This window comes from Phocoena sinus, chromosome 11, assembly GCF_008692025.1.
Source record: "Phocoena sinus isolate mPhoSin1 chromosome 11, mPhoSin1.pri, whole genome shotgun sequence".
Taxonomy (NCBI): Eukaryota; Metazoa; Chordata; class Mammalia; order Artiodactyla; family Phocoenidae; genus Phocoena; species Phocoena sinus.
This window is the reverse complement of record NC_045773.1, coordinates 81,241,064-81,259,772: the sequence shown is the minus strand read 5'-3', so window position 1 is coordinate 81,259,772 and position 18,709 is coordinate 81,241,064. Positions and strand designations below refer to the sequence as shown.

The following is an 18,709-nucleotide window of genomic DNA, read 5'->3' as shown; positions in this document are numbered from 1 at the left end:
CACCACAAGGTCCTCAGGTGTTCAGAACCCCTGCTCCCCCCAGCTCTCAGTTCCATGATTCTTGGGGCCAGACCCTCCTATTCACAGTCTGCAGTGAAACTCTAGCTCACTTATCCATGCTCCAGGCCTCAGGACGGAGGAAGGGCAGAGGAAATTACCTCCAAGCTAACATACCCTCTTTAACTTACACATCACTGGCCATAACTTAGTCCTGTGGCCAATCCTTGGCCCCAGTGAGGCTTGAAAAGTACTCTTTATTCAGGCAGCCACGTACTAAGCAAACTCTTGGCCCTTCAGCAGGTAAAAACATTAGAGGAGGATGAACATCCTCTACCAGTGCCTCCCTGCTAGAATTTGGACATGAAATAGAGAATAAGACAGTCAAGTGTCAGTGCCCTCCAGCCAAAGACCACACATCACCTGCAGAGATCTCACTAAGAGAGGGTTAGGAGTGATTAGGATTTGTGTTTGTGTTAGGGTTTGTGTTGTGATTTGGGGGAAGATTCAAGGAAGTGGGGAATCTAGATTGAGTGCTCCCAGGAAGTGGGAGCAATTCTATCATTTCACATTTTAATACAGTCATCCCTCGGCATCTATGGGGAATTGGTTCCAGGACCCCGTCATGTGCCAAAATCCAAGGATGCTCAAGTCCCTTGTATAAGATGGCATAATATCTGCGTATAACCTGCACACATCCTCTCCTATACTTTGTCATCTCTAGATGACTTATAATACTGAATACAATGTGAATGCCATGTAAATAGTTATAAATACAATGTAAATGCTATGTAAGTAGTAGCTGGTATGCAGCAAATTTAGATTTGCTTTTCGGAATTTCCTGGAATTTCTTTTTTCCCCTAATATTTTGATACTAGGTTGGTTGAATCCAAATATGTGGAACCCACAGATAACAGAGTCTCCTCTGGGGGGAGAAATGAAACATGGCTGAAGCTGTAACTAGCAAAAAAGCAGCTACTACTCATTTTAGCTGAGAGGGACCTGTTCAGAATTTATGGTTTGCATAGTAACCTTGTTTTTGTCTGCACTTACACAAGATTATAGACTCTGTCTTACTTCATCACAGTCACAGATTGGCCTTGTCTGGCATGGGTGTTCTGAGGTTATGTTCAATGTGAGAACACCATGGCCTAGATGTGAGGGCCAGCCCAGCTCTTAAAAACACCGAGGTCGGACTTCCCTGGTGGCGCAGTGGTTAAGAATCTGCCTGCTAATGCAGGGGACATGGGTTCAATCCCTGGTCCGGGAAGACCCCACATGCCGCGGAGCAACTAAGCCCGTGCGCCTAGAGCCCACATGCTCTGCAACAAGGGAAGCCACTGCAATGAGAAGCCCGCACACCGAAACAACGACCCAACACAGCCAAAAGTAAAAACAAATTTATTAAAAAAAAAAGTCAGGAAGTTCCAATGAATCCAAGAGTCACACACACACAAAAAAAAGTACCCAAATATTGATTGTGGTGGTGATTTAACCGGTGTGTACATGTCAAAACTTATCAAAGTGTACACTTTGCAGTTTATTGGCTGTCTATTGTATACGCAGCTTATGGTAACTCAATTACACCTCAGAAAAGCTGTTACCAAAAAAGAAAAAAAAAAAAAGGTGAACTGAAGCTCCACCGCACCGTGACTTCTGTTTGTTAGGCTAGAGTTCCTCCTCGTTTACACCTCTACACCTCGGGATTTTGTGACACATCTCAACACTTGACCGACAAGGCCTCTTCCTGAGTCGGTGGACTGCGCCCTTCTGCTCCTAACCAGACGTCACGGGGCTGGTACAAGGTAGCATTCAGTTTCTTAAAAAAAGAAAAGAGAAAACATGACTTTACTCTTTCATACTAGTCGGAAATTATTATGTTCAGTCCTTAGTCACGCGGCGTCGCGGAGTCACTGCGTTGGGGTTCCCCAACCGTCATAAACTTGCTGTCGCGACCCGAGTGGGCGGACCCCCGCCGCAAGCACTCCCCGGAGATGATGGCGCGGCGCTCGTGGGCCATCCGGGGGCGGGGTCGACAGCGCAGGCGTAGGGAGCCCGCCTCGTTCCGGGCCCCAAGCTGCCGGAACCGGAAATAGCGCCCGGCGCCGCCAAGATTGCCGTAACTGCCACCGCGATGCCGAAGGGGCCCAAACAGCAGCCGCCGGAGCCCGAGTGGATCGGGGACGGAGAGACCACGAGCCCCACAGGTGAGGCTGGTAGGCAGGGAGGGAAGGAGATAGGAAAGAGAAGAAGAGAGAGAAGTGTGTGCGTGTCTTAGGAGAGAGTCACGGGGCGCGAGACTGACCGGGCCGTGCGAGGCTACTGCGCATGCGTTCAGTGGGGCCGAGAAGAGTTTGCCCTGGCAGGAGGGCTTTTGGGGTGCCGGCGAAAGAAGAGGTGCCGGGGTGTCACGCAGGAACTTCAGTAAGACTGGGAAAGAGACGAGGAAGAGCTTATGGTACCGAGGGAGAGATGGGGAGAACTGAGAAAGTCCTGTTTTCTTCTCATTTGGACATCTTCCCTACCACACGGTATTCCACATCCGGCACTTACATATTGATATAAGTTGTGCCTCGACCTTCTCTCGCGCGCGCGCGCACACAAACATACACATTCTCACACTCACCCGTGGAAACCAGCATCCCACCTGCTTCTTAAGAAAGGATGACTCCTTGCGCTCTTTCGTAAGACACCTTTCTGACTCAACTGGAGCAAGAGCATAGACACTGGGTGTTGGAATGGAGGATTACGGTTTACTTAAAAGCAGCGGATGTTTATGGAGCACCTGTTTTTAATTATGCAGTGTGAATGCTGTGCTTTGGGGAGGGGAGAAAAACGAAGACATCCTACCAGGCTTGAAGGTACTTCAAGAGGGAGATAAAAATGGATACAAATAATTATAGTAGGTATACAGTGACTAATTTTGCAGGCATTTATTGGATGCCTACTTTGTACCTGGTGCTGTGCAGAAGAACTGGAGGTGTAGGGATGAAAGATAAGCCTTGCCTATCGAGAAGGGGCAAGCCTAGTGGAGGGGACAGAGCATTAATCAGACAGAGGCTGACAGAGTGTGATGAATGTGTTGAGAATGCTATGGGACTAGAAAAGAGAGGGGCAACATCTATCAGATAGGGCGGGAGTGTCAGCAAAGCCTCCCAGGAATACGTGATAGCCGAGTTCGTTCTTGAAGGATCAGTGTGAGTTAGCAAGGGGAAGAACATCCTAAGCAAGCAGAGGGTGCAGTTAATGCAGAGGTAGAGGTGTCGTTGAGCCTGGCTGGTTCCCAGTATTGTGTGACTAGTGTGATGGGGTTGGAAAGACGTGCGGGAGACAGATAATGAAAGGTGTTATACACTACTCCAAGGAACTTAGTCCTAAAAACATTAAGAAGGAGGACCCATTGAAGTGCATAAGGAATGGTTGGAGGGAGGAGACCATTTAGGAGGCTCTGGTAATGATCCAGGTGAGAAGTGGTAAGAGAGTAAGCCAGGGCATTGACTGGAACTGGGAACCAGCTAAATCAAGGGAGAAGAATTAAGGCTGACACTCACTTGAATACTGCAGCGGTTAGTAGGCTATTTATTGAAAGCAGTAGTGGCCTGTAGAGTGGGGAGCGGGAAGAGGTAAGGTCAGCTTTTGAATGCTGAGTTGGAGATTTCTGGGGAATTTTAAGAGGAGATGGCAAGGAGAGAGTTTGTTCGGTGGCTGTGGAGAGAGCGCTGGACTAGGAGTAAAGACACAGGTGAGTGTAGTTGTACGGGGCATCCCCTAGAGAGTGAATGCAGATTGAAGCGAAAAGACGTAGAAGGTGGGAACCCAAAAGAACCTCAACAATTAAGGGAAGTAAGGTGGAGAAGGAGGCTGAGAAGATGAGACCGAGAAAGGAGAGCAGCCAGAGAAACTAGAGGCAGACCAGCAGCAGCAGGATCCCTGACGCTAAGTAACAACAGGAAAGGAGAATTAAAAGGATGAGGAGGTAGGTAGCATGGAATGTTGCCAAGTAATCACGCAAAATAAGGACTACAAAGAAATCTTTTCGGGTTGAACAACTAAGGGGACAGTGACAGCTTTGAGAAAAGTAGTATTCATTAGAAGATGACAGCTGAATCAGGTTGCAGTATATTCAAAAAGGAACAGGAGATGAGGAGGTGGAGCTAGCGTGGACTGCACTCAGACTCAATGAAGACAGGATAGAAACAGTAATTGGGGGAGGAGATTGTAAGGTTACGGAAAGTGCTTTACTTGGCTTTGAAATTAGGAGTCACTTCAGTGATGTACTTACTAAGGGGAGGAGCCATTAGAGGGGGAGATGTGGAGGATACAGCATAGCTTTAGCCACACTTAGCCTTTTCCTGTTCCTTGCTGATAATACTTTCTCACGCTTGAACCTGTGCACAGGCTTCTCTCCCTATGGTCAGGAGGTGTGGTTGTGTTAGTCCTTGGAGATACTTAGTGTCTAAGTCACTCTCAGTGTTGTCAGGGTGAGCTGATCATGTCATTCCTTCTCGTGTACTGCAGTGGGTCCTCCTTCTTAATGGCTTTAGGGTTAGACTCCGTGGAATAGCTTATAAAACCTTTCATTACCTTCTCCTGCACATCTTTTCAGTTCCATCACGCTAGTCACCCAATATGGGGATCAGATTTTGAAATGTGTTCAGGATGGAGGTCACAGATGAAGCAAAGACAGGCATAAGCGTGCCTGGGAGTTAACCAAGGAGTGGGGAGAAGCCAGTGTCCAGAACCCGGGTATGGTTAGGGAAACAGAGATAGCAGACAAGATAGGATGTGCCCTTTTAGTCTGTGAGGTCATAAGTTATAGCGATTGTCCTTTATTATCTCCAGTTTTTGACACTGTAGATGCTCAGTATCTGAATAACTGATTACTATGGACTAGGTGGAAATCTGGTGTGAGAATACTCAATGTGGTAGATAGCAGAAAGCCTTTGTTTTGGGGTTTTTTGGGGAAAAAAAACCCAAGCGATTGCAGGAGTGCTTTTGGATAGAATTGGGTAGCAGTGGGTGGATGGGATGGTTGGGAGACGAATGTGATAGTGGACAGGCCTGGGCGTGGAGGGAAGTCACGAGGCTGCTGGCTGCCTCCCAGTCTGATGTGGGAGGGAGTTAGACCTAGTCCCCTGCATTCAGGGTAATGGGGATGGACAGAAAGGAGAAGCTGGAATTTGTTCAGTCAGTAAACTTTTATCGACTTCCCACTTTGCTTCCTGGGAACACGAGCTAAGTAGTCTCAGGTCGCTCTCTAGGATGAAGGACTGATGCCCAATCAAGTACAATCGTGCTAGTGGAGCAGGTGCGGCATAGACCCAGGTTCTTGTTGACTTACTAGATGGCTGTTTCCGTGGCCTGTAGGTTCCAAAAATGACATATCCCCAACTGAATTCATATTTTTGTCCTACCTTTCTCCCGCACGGGTGGTAGGGGTGGGGAGAGGGGTCCTTCTCTTCCAGTATATCCTGCGTTAATCAGTGGTACCACTAGCCCAGCTAATTTTGCCAGCTAAAAACATTGCAGTCATCTCTGAATACTCTTACTTCTCACCTCTGCCATCACCCTGTGGATTCTCCTTCTCTGCTTCCCACTGCTACCCTAGACCAGCCACCATTGTCTGTCTTGTGGCCAATGTCTTGTGGCCAGTGTCTTGTGTCTGTGGCCAATGTCTTGTGTCTGTCTTGTGCCAATGTCTAGGGAGCGGTAGTTGAGCTAGAAAAACAGTAAATAGGGTGGGGACCACTGAGAGCTTGGCAGGAGAGATCAGAGTGCTTTGGAATTTGCAAATCATCATTCACAATATCTGCTTAACCTTCTAGACAAAGTGGTGAAGAAAGGGAAGAAGGACAGGAAGACCAAAAAGACGGTGAGGAGAGAGGACTGTGGGTGTTTCTGAGCAGAAGGTGGCCCTTTGAAGGCGGTGGGGGCCCAAGGGAGGGGAAGAGGTCTCGTCAGGAGAGGGAGCAAGGTGGGATGGAGTGGAAGGTCCCTGGGCTCGTGTGTGGTGGTGAAGGGCTTGGTTTCTGAACCATGTTTACCTAGATCTTAACTCCCGTTATAGTTCTTCGAAGAGCTGGCAGTAGAAGACAGACAAGCTGGGGAAGAAAAGAAAGTGCTCAAGGAGAAGGAGCAGCAACAGCAGCAGCAGCAGCAGGTACAGGTGTCAGGGGACCCACCACTACATGGAGGCATCCATGGGTCCGCCAGCCCCTCTGCAGCCCACACTGGTTCACTCAGCTGACGGGGAGCGCTCTCGGGAGCAGAGATACATCAGCGGCCTGGGCTTCATTCTCTCACTGTTTGGCTTTCAGCAGCAAAAAAAGAAGCGAGATGCTCGCAAAAGCCGTCGGAAAAAGGATGTGGATGATGACGGAGAGGAGAAGGAGCTCATGGAGCGTCTTAAGAAGCTCTCAGTGCCGGCCAGTGATGAGGAGGATGAGGGTAAATGTCCCGAGGGGAAATGGGTACCTGGAACCCTTTAGTCATGAAGAGTCAGGAGCTGCATTCCTTGCTTGTGGAGTTGGATTAGATTAAGGAGCAGGACATTGTAATTCTCACCTTCTCCCCTTGTCATTTCAGTACCTGCCCCAGTACCCCGAGGAGGGAAGAAAACCAAGGTAAGCCATCTGTGTGGTAGACAGAGACCCCAGGGGTGCAGCCTTGACCATCCCGCTGACTTCTCTGGCCCTTTCATTCTCCAGGGTGGTAATGTTTTTGCAGCCCTGATTCAGGATCAGAGTGAGGAAGAAGAAGAGGAGGAAGAAAAACATCCTCCTAAGCCAGCCAAGCCAGAGAAAAATCGGATCAATAAGGTGATAGTGATGGCTCTGCCAGTCACTCCCACCCCGTGTAGCACCTCTGGCCACAGTGTGGTAATTTCCCGGCTTCTTTTCTTGCTTTTCAGCTAGCTCTTCTAGGCCAGTCTTGCTTACACTGTCAGAGTCAGCTTTTTAAAATGCTCTTCATCACTCGGAAATTTACAGTGATCCTGTTGCTTTCAAACTCCAAATATAAAACAAAGGCCTGTGGGTCTTTGCCCTTCCACTTGGACTCCTCTGCAGGGTTACTTGGGACTTCTCCATGTATACCTTTCAGATTAGCCTGATCACATCTTGGCATCCAGCTTGACTGTGTGTTGAAACCTTTGTTCTTTATGCCTTCTCTTCCCTCTTCCTAGAACACCTTCACTAAGCCCACATCCATTACCTCGTCTCGAGATGTGTCCTCTTGAGGAAGCCCTCCAGTGCTAGGGTCATCTCACCCACGTGGCTCACTTGCCTGTGTCACAGTCCCTTAGCCGGAGACTAGGGTTTTGCTGGGTCTCATTTTCTCCCTGGCAGACTCAGTATAGTTAACTGCTACTCCTAGACCCCCTAGAAACACTCGTTAAGCTACAATATAGCAAATTAATTTGTGTGTGTCTGTGTGTGTCTTCTCCAGGCTGTATCTCAGGAACAACAGCCAGGGCTCAAGGGCAAAAAGGGAAAGGAGGAGAAGTCAAAGGGGAAGGCCAAGGTGAGGGAGTATAGGCAGGAGGAGGGGCTGGGTCTCAGGAATTAGAGCATTTCATCAAACTTGCTGTCTTTTCCCTGGTAGCCTCAAAATAAATTTGCTGCTCTGGACAATGACGAGGAGGAGAATGAAGAGGAAATAACAAAAGAAGAGGAACCACCCAAGCAAGGGAAGGAGAAGGCCAAGAAGGCAGAGCAGGTTTGTATTTTGGTGTTGGGGGAAGGTGGGCTGAGGGACTAGGACTCTGTGGCCCTTGGGCAGGGGGCAGGATCTGGGGGTGCTCTTACTCTCCAGAGCAGGAGTTGGCAAACTTTTTTTTTTTTTTTTGTCCCTGCCACATGGCTTGCGGGATCTTAGTTCCCCAACCAAGGATTGAGCCCTGGCCCATGGCACTGAAACCGTGGAGTCCTAACCACTGGACCACCAGGGAAGTCCCAGGCAAACTTCTGTAAAGGGACACATAATAAATATTTTTGGCTTTGCAGGTCATATACAATCTCTGATGCATATTCTTCTTGTTTTCTATTTTTGGAAAAATTCCTTGAAAGTGTAAAAACCGTTCTTAGCTCAAGGGCCATCATTGGCAACTCCTGACCCAGAGAGGAAATGCTGCGGGCGTTAGCCTCAGTCAGTCTGAGCTGTGGCTCTTGCCACCACTCACTGTGTGACCTTGAGTACATTTTTCCATCTCCTTGGGTCTCAGTTTCCTCATCTGTGTGATCTAGTGATCTCTGAGCTCCCTCGTACTGTTAGCATTTGCTAGTTCTGATTTTACTGGATTTCTCAGTGACTGTATGCTAGGGCTTCTAGACCTTTCCCCTGCATGTTAATGTGTAGGCCACTGATACATGAGAAAAAGAACCTCATATAACCCTCAGTTACACTGTATTGGCAGTTACATAGTTACAGGTATACATACATTATTACGTTTCATACATAAATACTCATACCATTTCTGGTGGCAAAAATGGATATAGGGCTGCAAGGAGAGCAGGGTGGGTATGAGAATGGGAGCGGATCCACCAGTGTATTTCAGGACCCTGGTGGAGAGAGACAGAGCTGACTGTGGAACTGGGGGTACGTGATGTGAATTCTGAGTTCTAGAAGGGGTCCCTTGTTTTTACTATGCCCTGGTTCTCACAGGGCTCAGAGGAAGAAGGAGAGGAGGAGGAGGAGGAAGGGGAGTCCAAGGCTGATGGTCCCTTTGCTCACCTTAGCAAGAAGGAGAAGAAGAAGCTGAAGAAACAGGTAAAACCTTGGATTCTTGGTGGTCAAAGGTGGGAGAACCTGATTTTTTTTTTTTTTCCTTAACGCTTCAAGTAGGGGACATGTGAATTAGGGGACAAGAAGGAGCGCTTTGGGTGCTCTGTCAAGTAGAACAGTTGGAGTAAGGAAATAACTGCTCTCTGTGAGCCTTGTCTTGGTGTCTGGTGATGTGGGGCTGTATTGTGGTGATGGGAAAGTGGCAGGCAATAGCCTCAAATGTGATTTTTCCTTCCTTCTCAGATGGAGTATGAGCGCCAGGTGGCTTCATTAAAAGCAGCCAGTGCTGCTGAAAATGACTTCTCCGTGTCGCAAGCAGAGGTGTCTTCCCGCCAGGCCATGTTAGAAAACGCATCTGACATCAAGGTAAGGTCTGGGCCAAGGTAAGGGCCCCTCTACCAGCTTACCCAGGGACATGCCACTTCTCACCTTCCCCTGAGTGGCCACGGCAGCCGAGGAAGTGGGTATGAATGGGAAGTCCATTGGGAAGAAAGCTTGGAGCCGTTCTCTACACCTTGAGTTCTGCCAACTTGAGTGAGAAGATAGAAGAGCCAGCATAAGGGTCCACCCTTGGAGGGAAGCAAGGCGGGACAGGCTGGCCGAGCTTAGGATTTGGAGACTCCGATTAGAGGCAGTGGTTGGGGAAGGGGCCGGTGTGGTGAGAAGAGGGGCCTTCCCTGCAGAGAGAAAGCTGCAGCTGCTGTCTGGAAGGGAGAGTTCTCATGTGCTCGCTCCTTCCCTGACACCTGCAGCTGGAGAAGTTCAGCATCTCCGCCCACGGCAAGGAGCTGTTTGTCAACGCAGACCTGTACATTGTCGCCAGCCGCCGCTATGGGCTGGTGGGACCCAATGGGTGAGGAGAGGAGGGGCTGGAGCTGTGAGGGGGGCGGGGCTGGAAGGAGAAGAGACTTCTCTGAGGCAGCCTGGTCCTAAAAGCTCTCATCCCCCAGCAAGGGCAAGACTACTCTCCTCAAGCACATCGCCAACCGAGCCCTGAGCATCCCTCCCAACATCGACGTGCTGCTTTGTGAACAGGGTGAGGCCGCTGGTGGGAGAGGGGCTTGATGGGGAGGTGAAACCGAGGGGCCTGAGGGGGGCCGCCACTGGGGTACAGGAGCCAACCAAGAATAGAAGAAACCGTGGTTGTAGAGCTGGAAGGGTTATGTGGGGAGACTGGGGACTGGGAAATGGTGCTAAAGAAGGGGGAGAAGAGAGACTGGAGAGTATTTTATTTGGAACAAGTACAAAGAGCTGGGCAGGGTCAGGCAAACCAGAAACAGCTATAGGGAAGAGGGAATAGGAGGCTTGGCCCTTGGGGCACCCTGACTTCTCCCCTGCCCCCAGAGGTGGTAGCCGATGAGACGCCGGCCGTGCAGGCTGTTCTCCGAGCCGACACCAAGCGCTTGAAGCTGTTGGAAGAGGAGCGGCAGCTTCAGGGACAGCTGGAGCAGGGTGATGACGCGGCTGCCGAGAGGCTCGAGAAGGTAGAGGAGATGGCGCAGGGGACACGGGCTAAGACTGGGGGCTCCTGGGACCTCGCAGCATGTGTCCTCTTCTCCCTCCTCCCAGGTGTATGAGGAATTGCGGGCTACCGGGGCGGCAGCTGCAGAGGCCAAAGCCCGCCGGATCCTGGCCGGTCTGGGCTTTGACCCTGAGATGCAGAATCGACCCACACAGAAGTTCTCGGGGGGCTGGCGCATGCGCGTCTCCCTCGCTAGGTGGGCCCCCCCTCACCACCCTCCCTTCCAGCACCGTCCACCAGGGCTCTTTCCCTTCTCCCCGTTCTTCCAAAGCTGTCTTCTCCCTCCCTTACTGTCTGCTGTGCCAGACTCAGGGTCTTTTCTCCCTACCTGGGGGTGTATTCTGTCTGTGTCTCCTGCCTGGGAACTGTCTAAGGAGAGGTTGGGAAGGAGTGTTCATGGTCTCAGGCTCCACTTACCAGAGGCTTCTCTGGGTTCTCTGAGCAAGGGTCTTCTTCCCCCTGACTCTGCATTCTGCTGCCCTGCCCTCTAGGGCGCTATTCATGGAGCCCACGCTGCTGATGTTGGATGAGCCCACCAACCACCTGGACCTCAATGCTGTCATCTGGCTCAATAAGTGAGTAGCCCTTGATTACAGCCTTTGCATCGTTGGTTCGCATTCTGCCCTCGTTTCCTCTAGCTGGTCTCCACTCTGTCCTTGACGCCTCTCACTCCAGCCCCACCTCTTTCACTCCCTGCCCCCGTGCTCTGTCTGCTTCCCCTGACTCCACCCTAACCTGGCCATTGTGACATTTCCACGCTCTTCTCTAAAACCCAGCTACCTCCAAGGCTGGCGAAAGACGCTGCTCATCGTCTCCCATGACCAGGGCTTCCTGGATGACGTCTGTACCGATATCATCCATCTTGATGCCCAGCGGCTCCATTACTACAGGGGCAATTACAGTAAGGAGGATCGTTTGCGGGCAAGGAAAGGGGTGGTTCCTGGAGAAGGGCCTGGGAGGGAGGGCCTGTAGGGTTGTGGTGATAATTCTGAGTCTTTCAGAATTCTAGACAACGACGCCTGCCCCCATCCTCCCCCGTCCTGCTGGGGAGAGGGACAACCATCGATGCCCATTCCCCTCTCTTGCCCCAGTGACCTTCAAGAAGATGTACCAGCAGAAACAGAAGGAACTGCTGAAGCAGTATGAGAAGCAGGAGAAAAAGCTGAAGGAGTTAAAGGCGGGCGGCAAGTCCACCAAGCAGGCGGTGAGCACTTGGGTCTTCCTGGGAGGACTCGGGCCCTGCCTGCCTCTTGAGGCCTTCTGTAAAGGGTGCGGGTGTCTCCTTCTTCCCCAGGAAAAGCAAACAAAGGAAGCCCTGACTCGAAAGCAGCAGAAGTGCCGGAGGAAAAACCAGGATGAGGAGTCACAGGAGGCCCCCGAGCTCCTGAAGCGGCCCAGGGAGTACACTGTGCGCTTCACGTTCCCTGACCCGCCGCCGCTCAGCCCTCCGGTGCTGGGCCTGCACGGTGAGCGGCCGCGGCCAATGCCTTCCCTCCACACCAGGACATTCAGGGCACCCTCGGGGGACTCTGAAGAGAAATAAAGTGCTTCTTTTCCTGGCCTCTCAGGTGTGACGTTTGGCTATGAGGGCAGAAACCACTCTTTAAGAATCTGGATTTTGGCATTGACATGGACTCAAGGATGTGAGTTGGCAGGGGAGGCTCAGGAGCCCCGGGGAGAGTTTCTGGGGACCTCGCCTCTTTGACCTTTGTCTTCCTTCTGGCAGGTCTGCATCGTGGGCCCTAACGGTGTGGGAAGAGCACCCTGCTGCTGCTGCTGACAGGCAAAGCTGACGCCGGTGAGTCCAGGAGCCAGGAAGGGGGGACGGCGACGAGCGAGCGGAAGCGTGAGCACACGGCTCTTCCCCAGAGGCTGCAGTTGGGGGCCCCTCTGTGCCGTGGAGAGTTAAATACAGAACTTGTCATGGATGGTGCGCTTCCTTGAGAGGTGCTGTAGAGGAGGACGGTTTAGATCAGGCGGGGAGAAGAGCCAGAAGTGGGGCCAGGCTAGGGGCATGCCTCCCCACCCCCCATGTGTTTCGGTTATGCAAGAAATACATGCCCATTGTAGAGTGGTTAGAAATTGCACAAGCCAGGGAATTCCATGGTGGTCCAGTGGTTAGGACTCAGAGCTTTCATTGCTATGGACCCGGGTTCAGTCTCTGGTCCGTGAACTAAGATCCCTCAAGCTGCGCGGCACAGCTGGAAAAAAAAAGAAGTTTCGTAAGCCAGAGCAAAATCCAGAGGTGACCAGTATTAATTTCGATGGATTGCTTTCTCCCTTTTTTTTCCTTTACAAGCCTGCGTATAACTTTTTTTAACGAAAGTGGCCTATCGTGTGAATTGTTCTGTGGCCAGCTTTTTCCAGATAATGTACATCAAGTGTTTTTTCCGTGCCAGTAATCCTATGTGTGCGTTCACTTCGTGTGGATCTACCGTAGTGTATTTGATGTCAGTTGTTTAGATTTTTCACTAAAGGACAAACCTGTAGTAAATAGTCTTATTATACCTGTTCATGAATTTAGTTTTCCTTAGGATAAATTCCCTGGAATTGCTTTGGGGACTTTTGCGGCGTTATGTAGTGCTTAGGTGGGTTGTAGCCATCTGTCTGCCCTCCAAGAAAGTGTTGAGAGGGCCCGTTGCCTCACACCCACAGAGAGTAGATCTTCAGAAAGGTGTTCTAGATCCTCACACAAACTGTCTCTTAATCCCCATCTGAGGTGGAACCCTGAAAACATCTTGCTGGAAGGCGGGGGTGGGGACGGGGGTCCTTTACTTGTGGTCAGTCTGCTCCTGGTTCTGAATCTCTGCTTTCTGTCTCCCCCCTCCTTCATTCTCCTCTTGCTTCTGATTTCCTGGGCCTGCCTTGGTCACGTTCAGGAGACGCCCGTGTTCCCTTTCTCATGCTGGCTTGTTCAAGCCCGGTTCTGGTGTTTAGCTCCCCTTCAGAAAAGTTGGGGTGTGGAGCTGCAGCTCCTTTCCCCTTAGTTCCCCCCTTGCTTTTTCCTTGCAGACTCGTGGGGAAATGAGGAAGAACCACCGGCTGGTAAGTGGCTTTGGGAATCAGGGAGTAAGAGGCTGACAGAGGAAGTATGACTTTGACTGACCACCTCCCTCTTCTCTCGGGCAGAAAATTGGCTTCTTCAACCAGCAGTATGCAGAGCAGCTGCGCATGGAGGAGACGCCCACCGAGTACTTGCAACGGGGCTTCAACCTGCCCTACCAGGATGCCCGCAAGTGCCTGGGCCGCTTTGGCCTGGAGAGTCACGCCCACACCATCCAGATCTGCAAACTCTCTGGTACCAGGGGCCAGGGCAGGTGTCCCCGTCCTTAGCCTTCATACCTGCAGACTGTCCCTAGAGGCAGGAGGAAAGAGGAACTGGGACTTGGGGGACCTCACCGCGTGCGCACACACACATTCAGGGTTTACCTGCAGAAATGTCAGGTGGTGAAAGGTGTGGATCTCCTTTCCCTTTGCTACAGGTGGGCAGAAAGCCCGAGTTGTGTTTGCAGAGCTGTCCTGTCGGGAGCCCGATGTCCTCATCTTGGTGAGTGAGCTGGACTGCAGGGCTGGGGCAAGGGTGACAGAAGTGAAAGGTAAGAGTCGTAACTCTCAGTCACGGGATGCCTCCTCCCCCATAGGATGAGCCCACCAATAACCTGGACATAGAGTCTATCGATGCTCTTGGGGAGGCCATCAACGAATACAAGGGTGGTGAGTCAGCTCAGGGCGCGCCCTCCTCCTCCCCGCCTTGGGTACCGGGCTGTGGTGTCTTTCGGCTGGGCGCCCTCCTCTCAGGTTCTGATCCCCCTCTTCCTCCTTCATCTCTGCCCTCCATTCTCGCCATCTTTCTTCAAAGCTGTGATCGTCGTCAGCCATGATGCCCGACTTATCACAGAAACCAGCTGCCAGCTGTGGGTGGTGGAGGAGCAGAGTGTTAGCCAGATCGACGGCGACTTCGAAGACTACAAGCGGGAGGTGTTGGAGGCCCTGGGGGAAGTCATGGTCAGCCGGCCCCGAGAATGAGCTTTCCTTCCTGGACATCCCCTCGTCTCCTCTCCACTCGGAAGTCTGCTCTGGTCTGCAACTGGCGCAGTAGCTACTCGGGTACATGAAGGCGGAGTGTGGTCTTGATGTGACCAGGATACCGCTTCGATTGCTTCCTCTTCTCTGAAAGACTTGTCTGATTGCTCTCTTCAGATAACTGAGCTGGCCTTGTTCTTGAAATCCCTCTGTACAAGCAGAGGTGACCTTTGTTATGGGGTTGCATCCAGCCAAGCTCATGTGGCCAGTTGTCTGAGACTCTGTCCTCAGAAGCCTGCGTCTGGTCCGCCTCAAAGCTTCAGGCCCAGCTGCTGCCCTGTTCTGTGAGTGGTGCTGCTTTTTTCTGGTGGATTTAATGCTGACCTAACTGATACAAACAGCTGGTGCAGCTCAGAGCTGGAGGAGAGTTCTGAGGCCTGCACTGTCACCCAGGATTTGGTGCCTGCAGTCTCTAGTCTGGTTGGGGACTTGGGGGCAGGAAAGGAATGCTGCTGAACTCGAATCACCCTTTACAAGGGGAAGAAATAAAGGAAAGGAGTTGCGCCGCCCTGTCACTGTTTGGAGATTTCGTGGGAGCTGGAACTGTTCTTACTCTTGATTTGCTTTGTTCAGTTTACTAGCAGCAGTTAGTATCCTCTCTTCCCCACCAGTACAGGTGGGTCTAACTTGCAGTCTTACCGCACTTTAGGTGGTGCTCACTGTTTGAGGAGCCTCCCTCCCTTCCCACAGCCCTTCCGACAAGGACAAAGGAAAGTGAGTCATCCCATCCAACTAGGACACTCGGGTTTCTCACTATCCAAGCTCCGCCCTGGTATCAGGGACCAGAGACCTGATCCTCCCAAAAGTTACTAAATCAGCCAACATGTACAGCACCGTGCAGTATGCAAGAAGGGAAGAGACAAGGTCTGCCTTCATGAATAGTCTAGATAGAGAAGACTTAGAAAGTAAGACTTGAGTGTATAGCGTGATACAATTAATTGCCAAATGTGTGGTGCTGTAGATTCTAAGTTGCCTTGAGCTCATAGAAGAGAAAGATTATCTAGAACTTGATTATTGGGTGGGATCACTTGAGAGTGGACCCTGAAAAAGTAAGGATTTTTTTTTTTTTTTTAATTATTTCTTTATTGTTGGCTGTGTTGGGTCTTTGTTGCTGCGCGCAGGCTTTCACTAGTTGCAGCGAGTGGGGCTACTGTTCGTTGTGGTGTGGCAGCTTCTCATTGCAGTGGCTTGTCTTGTTGTGGAGCACGGGCTCTAGGTGTGCAGGCTTCAGTAGTTGTGGCACATGGGCTCAGTCGTTGTGGCTCATGGGCTCTAGAGCGCAGGCTCAGTAGTTGTAGCACACGGGCTTAGGTGCTCCACAGCATGTGGGATCTTTCCGGACCAGGGCTTGAACTGGTGTCCCCTGCATTGGCAGGTAGATTCTTAACAACTGCACCACTAGGGAAGTCCCAGGATTTTAGTAGTGAGGAACAGGGAGCCATTTTTGGAACATAGGAAAAGAGCAGGTCTAAGGCAGATCTAAAGAAGAAAGAACTATTTGAGAGTTAATGAGAGAACATGGCTGCTGTGGCCACTTTTCTTATTAGAGTTAGATTGGAGAGATGGGTTTGGAAAGTAAAACCCAAGTGGCAAGTGGTTGGTTGGTGGTGATTTCAGGTAGTGATGGGCAAGGTGGACTTTAGAGACTTATGGGATGGGCCCCAGAACTTTCGCTGTGGGGATGAGCTAATAAATCCTGAATTAGGATACGAGAGAGAGGGATACAAGGCAAGGACAGATGGAAAGAGCCAGGTGTGGGAGTTGGAGAGAGGATGGTCAGATGTGTGCAGTTCCAGGGGAAATATGAAGAACCATTTAAGATTTACTAAGTTGGGATGTCTAATTTGGGGAAGTTATTTTCTGGCCAAATAATACTGGACCTCAATTATGAGTTTTACGCTAAAAGTGAAGGTTTGGTGTGAAGATGATTGAAGACGTGCCGTTGGGTACATCTCCAAGTTAGATCTAAAGGAGCACCCCGTATGGAATTTGAGGGAAAAGCATCAGGGTCTTGTGCCAAGTAAGATGTTACATGTGAAAGTATTCTCCACAATTCCACAAAGTAGGTGTGTCGTAGAACAGTGGGAGCAGGCTTCAAGTCCACTACTAGTGGGGTGACCTTGGACTTAGCCTCTTGGTACCTGTTTCCTCATTTGTAACATGAAGGTGATAAAAAGCCCCTACCTCACAAGGTTATTAAGGGATTAAGTAATTATTTGTGAAGGGCTTTAATTTTTTTTTTTTTTTACTTTTGTTACATGTATTTCATGTACACTCTACACTTTGCACTTAAATTTTTCAGTTCAGTAGTCTAGATGAGATGTTACACAAAATAGTTGAGAATGTTGTTTATAAAATGAACACCAACATTTTGCATTTTAAGTGTTTGATCGCGGATTTCACTACAAATACTTCAGATGCTCCAAAATAACTTCCATCCATGGGCACAAGTTTTCTTTCTTTCCTCAATATATATACTATAATAATGCACTTTAAATATGGGCAAAAGAATTACACTTCTTCAAAAAGAGCAGCATAGAAATGGAACTCGAAAGGAAAAAATTACACGTTTACACGGTAGTACAGTATGTGGGTAACCCAAAGCCTGAAAAATGGAATTTAGTTAACAAATATTTTAATTTATGATAACCTTTGTCACCTACAAATCATGCACTAATATTGTTCATAATGAGCACCATAGAAGTGTTATAAAAAATTACTTACTCTTCTCCACACCTTCCTAATGAAGAAACAGACTCAGAGATGCTGACATACCCATGGTCACCCAGCCTGGAAAGGAGAGTTCCTGGGATGGGGGCCCTGGTTTTCTGATGCCAGTGCCCTGGGCGTCCTCCCTCATCTGTAGAATATGGACAGGATGACCAAAGGATGAGTCCTTGAGGGGCATGAGAGCCAAGGCAGGAGTGTGTTTTAGGAACATGTGAGAGACGTTTTAGGGAAGTCTGTCAGCACTACGGTGGGAGAGATGAAAGTCAGGAAGGAGCCCTGTGGCCATACACAACTCAGAGGAGGCCTGGGAATGTGAGAAGTTGCCCTTGTGCTGCCGGTGCTGGTGCAGCAGCTGAGACGCTTGAACTGGTGGCCGTTCTAGGGCAGTGGTTCTCAGCGTGTCCTAGACCAGCGGCAGCGGCATCACCTGGAGTTTGTTAGAAGTGCAAAGGTAGGAACTCAGTGGTGCCTTTGGAGCATGTCACAGGAAACATGGTGTTAGGAGAGAAAGGGTAGGGGTCACCTTTAGCTTGAGTGATTAGGGAAGACTTCTCAGAAGAAGTGACATTAATTAAAACCAAGGCCTGTAGGTGGAGAAGGAACCAACTAGATGGGTGAGAAAGAGCCTTCAGCAAGGCACCAGAATGTGCAGAGGCTCAGAAGCTGGAAAGAGCTTGACTTGGTCAGGACCATGGCTTGAGCTTAGAGCTTGAGCAGCGGCCAGGACACGTGGGGTCTTATAAACGTTGATAGGGAGTTGGGATATGGTTCTAGGAATAATAGAAGGCAGTGTGTACGCAGGAGTGTGAATTGACCTGGTTTTCATTTTCACAAAATTGCTCTGGCTGCTGGGTGAAGAGTGGTGGGTGGGAGGGAGACAGGAAGAGGAGAGGCCAGGAGAGGCGAGCAGGAGGAGATATCCTCCTTCCTCTAAGAAAGGAAAGGAGATAATGTAGACTCATATTTTCAGGTGAAGAGAAGGGGAAATGGTGCTCACGTAGGATGGGGCTCACTTTCTCAGGAGATTTGGTGCCAGAGAAGGGAGAGGAGTTAGGAGTTGCCAGGTAGCAGTGAATGTTGAGTCCGTGCTAGTAATTGGTACTGGGCCAAGATGGTAGGATTTTGTGGGTTTTCAACATTATATTTACTGCCTGGGAGCAGGAATGGGAGAAATAGAATAATGGTGATTCAGAATTGGAGACTGCACTGGTGTGCTTGGGGAAGGGTTGACAGAAAAGTCAAAAGTTAATAGGTTATTTAGGGGTGGGGGTGGAAATGGAATAAGAAAGGAAGAACAGACCAACTGAAACAGTCGTGAGAGGTGTGCCTGCAAGGCTTGGTGAAGAAACAGAAATGGGTCAGTGGGTACAGTGAAATGGATGAGATGCTCAAACTGTCTCCCTGCCTAAAAAAAAAAGAAAATCTAAGTAACAGGTAATTTGGATTTTCATGGAGAATTTGAAAAAAAATGGCTGAACTCATTTTTAAATTAAAATAGAAAAAATTAAGCTCTCTGTAAAGGTTCTTGTGGTGTGGCCTGTTGCAGGAGGTGGAGGGAAGACGGTGAGAAGCAGCAGTAGATGGAACCAGAAAGAA

General features: G+C 50.0%; 1 protein-coding gene across 4 annotated transcripts; it reads left to right on the top strand.

Moving 5' to 3' along the window:
• Positions 1-2,071: 2,071 nt before the first annotated feature.
• ABCF1 (ATP binding cassette subfamily F member 1) lies at positions 2,072-13,534 on the top strand. 4 transcript variants are annotated; one of them, XM_032650002.1, is made up of 23 exons: positions 2,091-2,204; positions 2,801-2,899; positions 5,823-5,869; positions 6,065-6,157; positions 6,315-6,444; positions 6,583-6,620; positions 6,705-6,815; positions 7,444-7,518; positions 7,600-7,713; positions 8,659-8,763; positions 9,022-9,144; positions 9,531-9,631; positions 9,729-9,814; positions 10,123-10,262; positions 10,348-10,496; positions 10,792-10,875; positions 11,077-11,201; positions 11,392-11,504; positions 11,595-11,766; positions 11,869-11,942; positions 12,028-12,098; positions 13,313-13,345; positions 13,430-13,534. In XM_032650002.1, exons 2-21 carry the CDS (start codon positions 2,881-2,883, stop codon positions 12,091-12,093), a joined length of 1,965 nt encoding a protein of 654 aa, XP_032505893.1. In that variant the 5' UTR covers positions 2,091-2,204; positions 2,801-2,880; the 3' UTR covers positions 12,094-12,098; positions 13,313-13,345; positions 13,430-13,534. The 4 variants fall into 4 exon arrangements, with proteins under 4 accessions (XP_032505892.1, XP_032505893.1, XP_032505890.1 ...); XM_032649999.1 differs by lacking the exon at positions 2,091-2,204 and adding an exon at positions 2,311-2,421 and having other exon boundaries at positions 2,801-2,858; positions 6,318-6,444; XM_032650001.1 differs by lacking the exon at positions 2,801-2,899 and having other exon boundaries at positions 2,072-2,204.
• Positions 13,535-18,709: the final 5,175 nt, after the last annotated feature.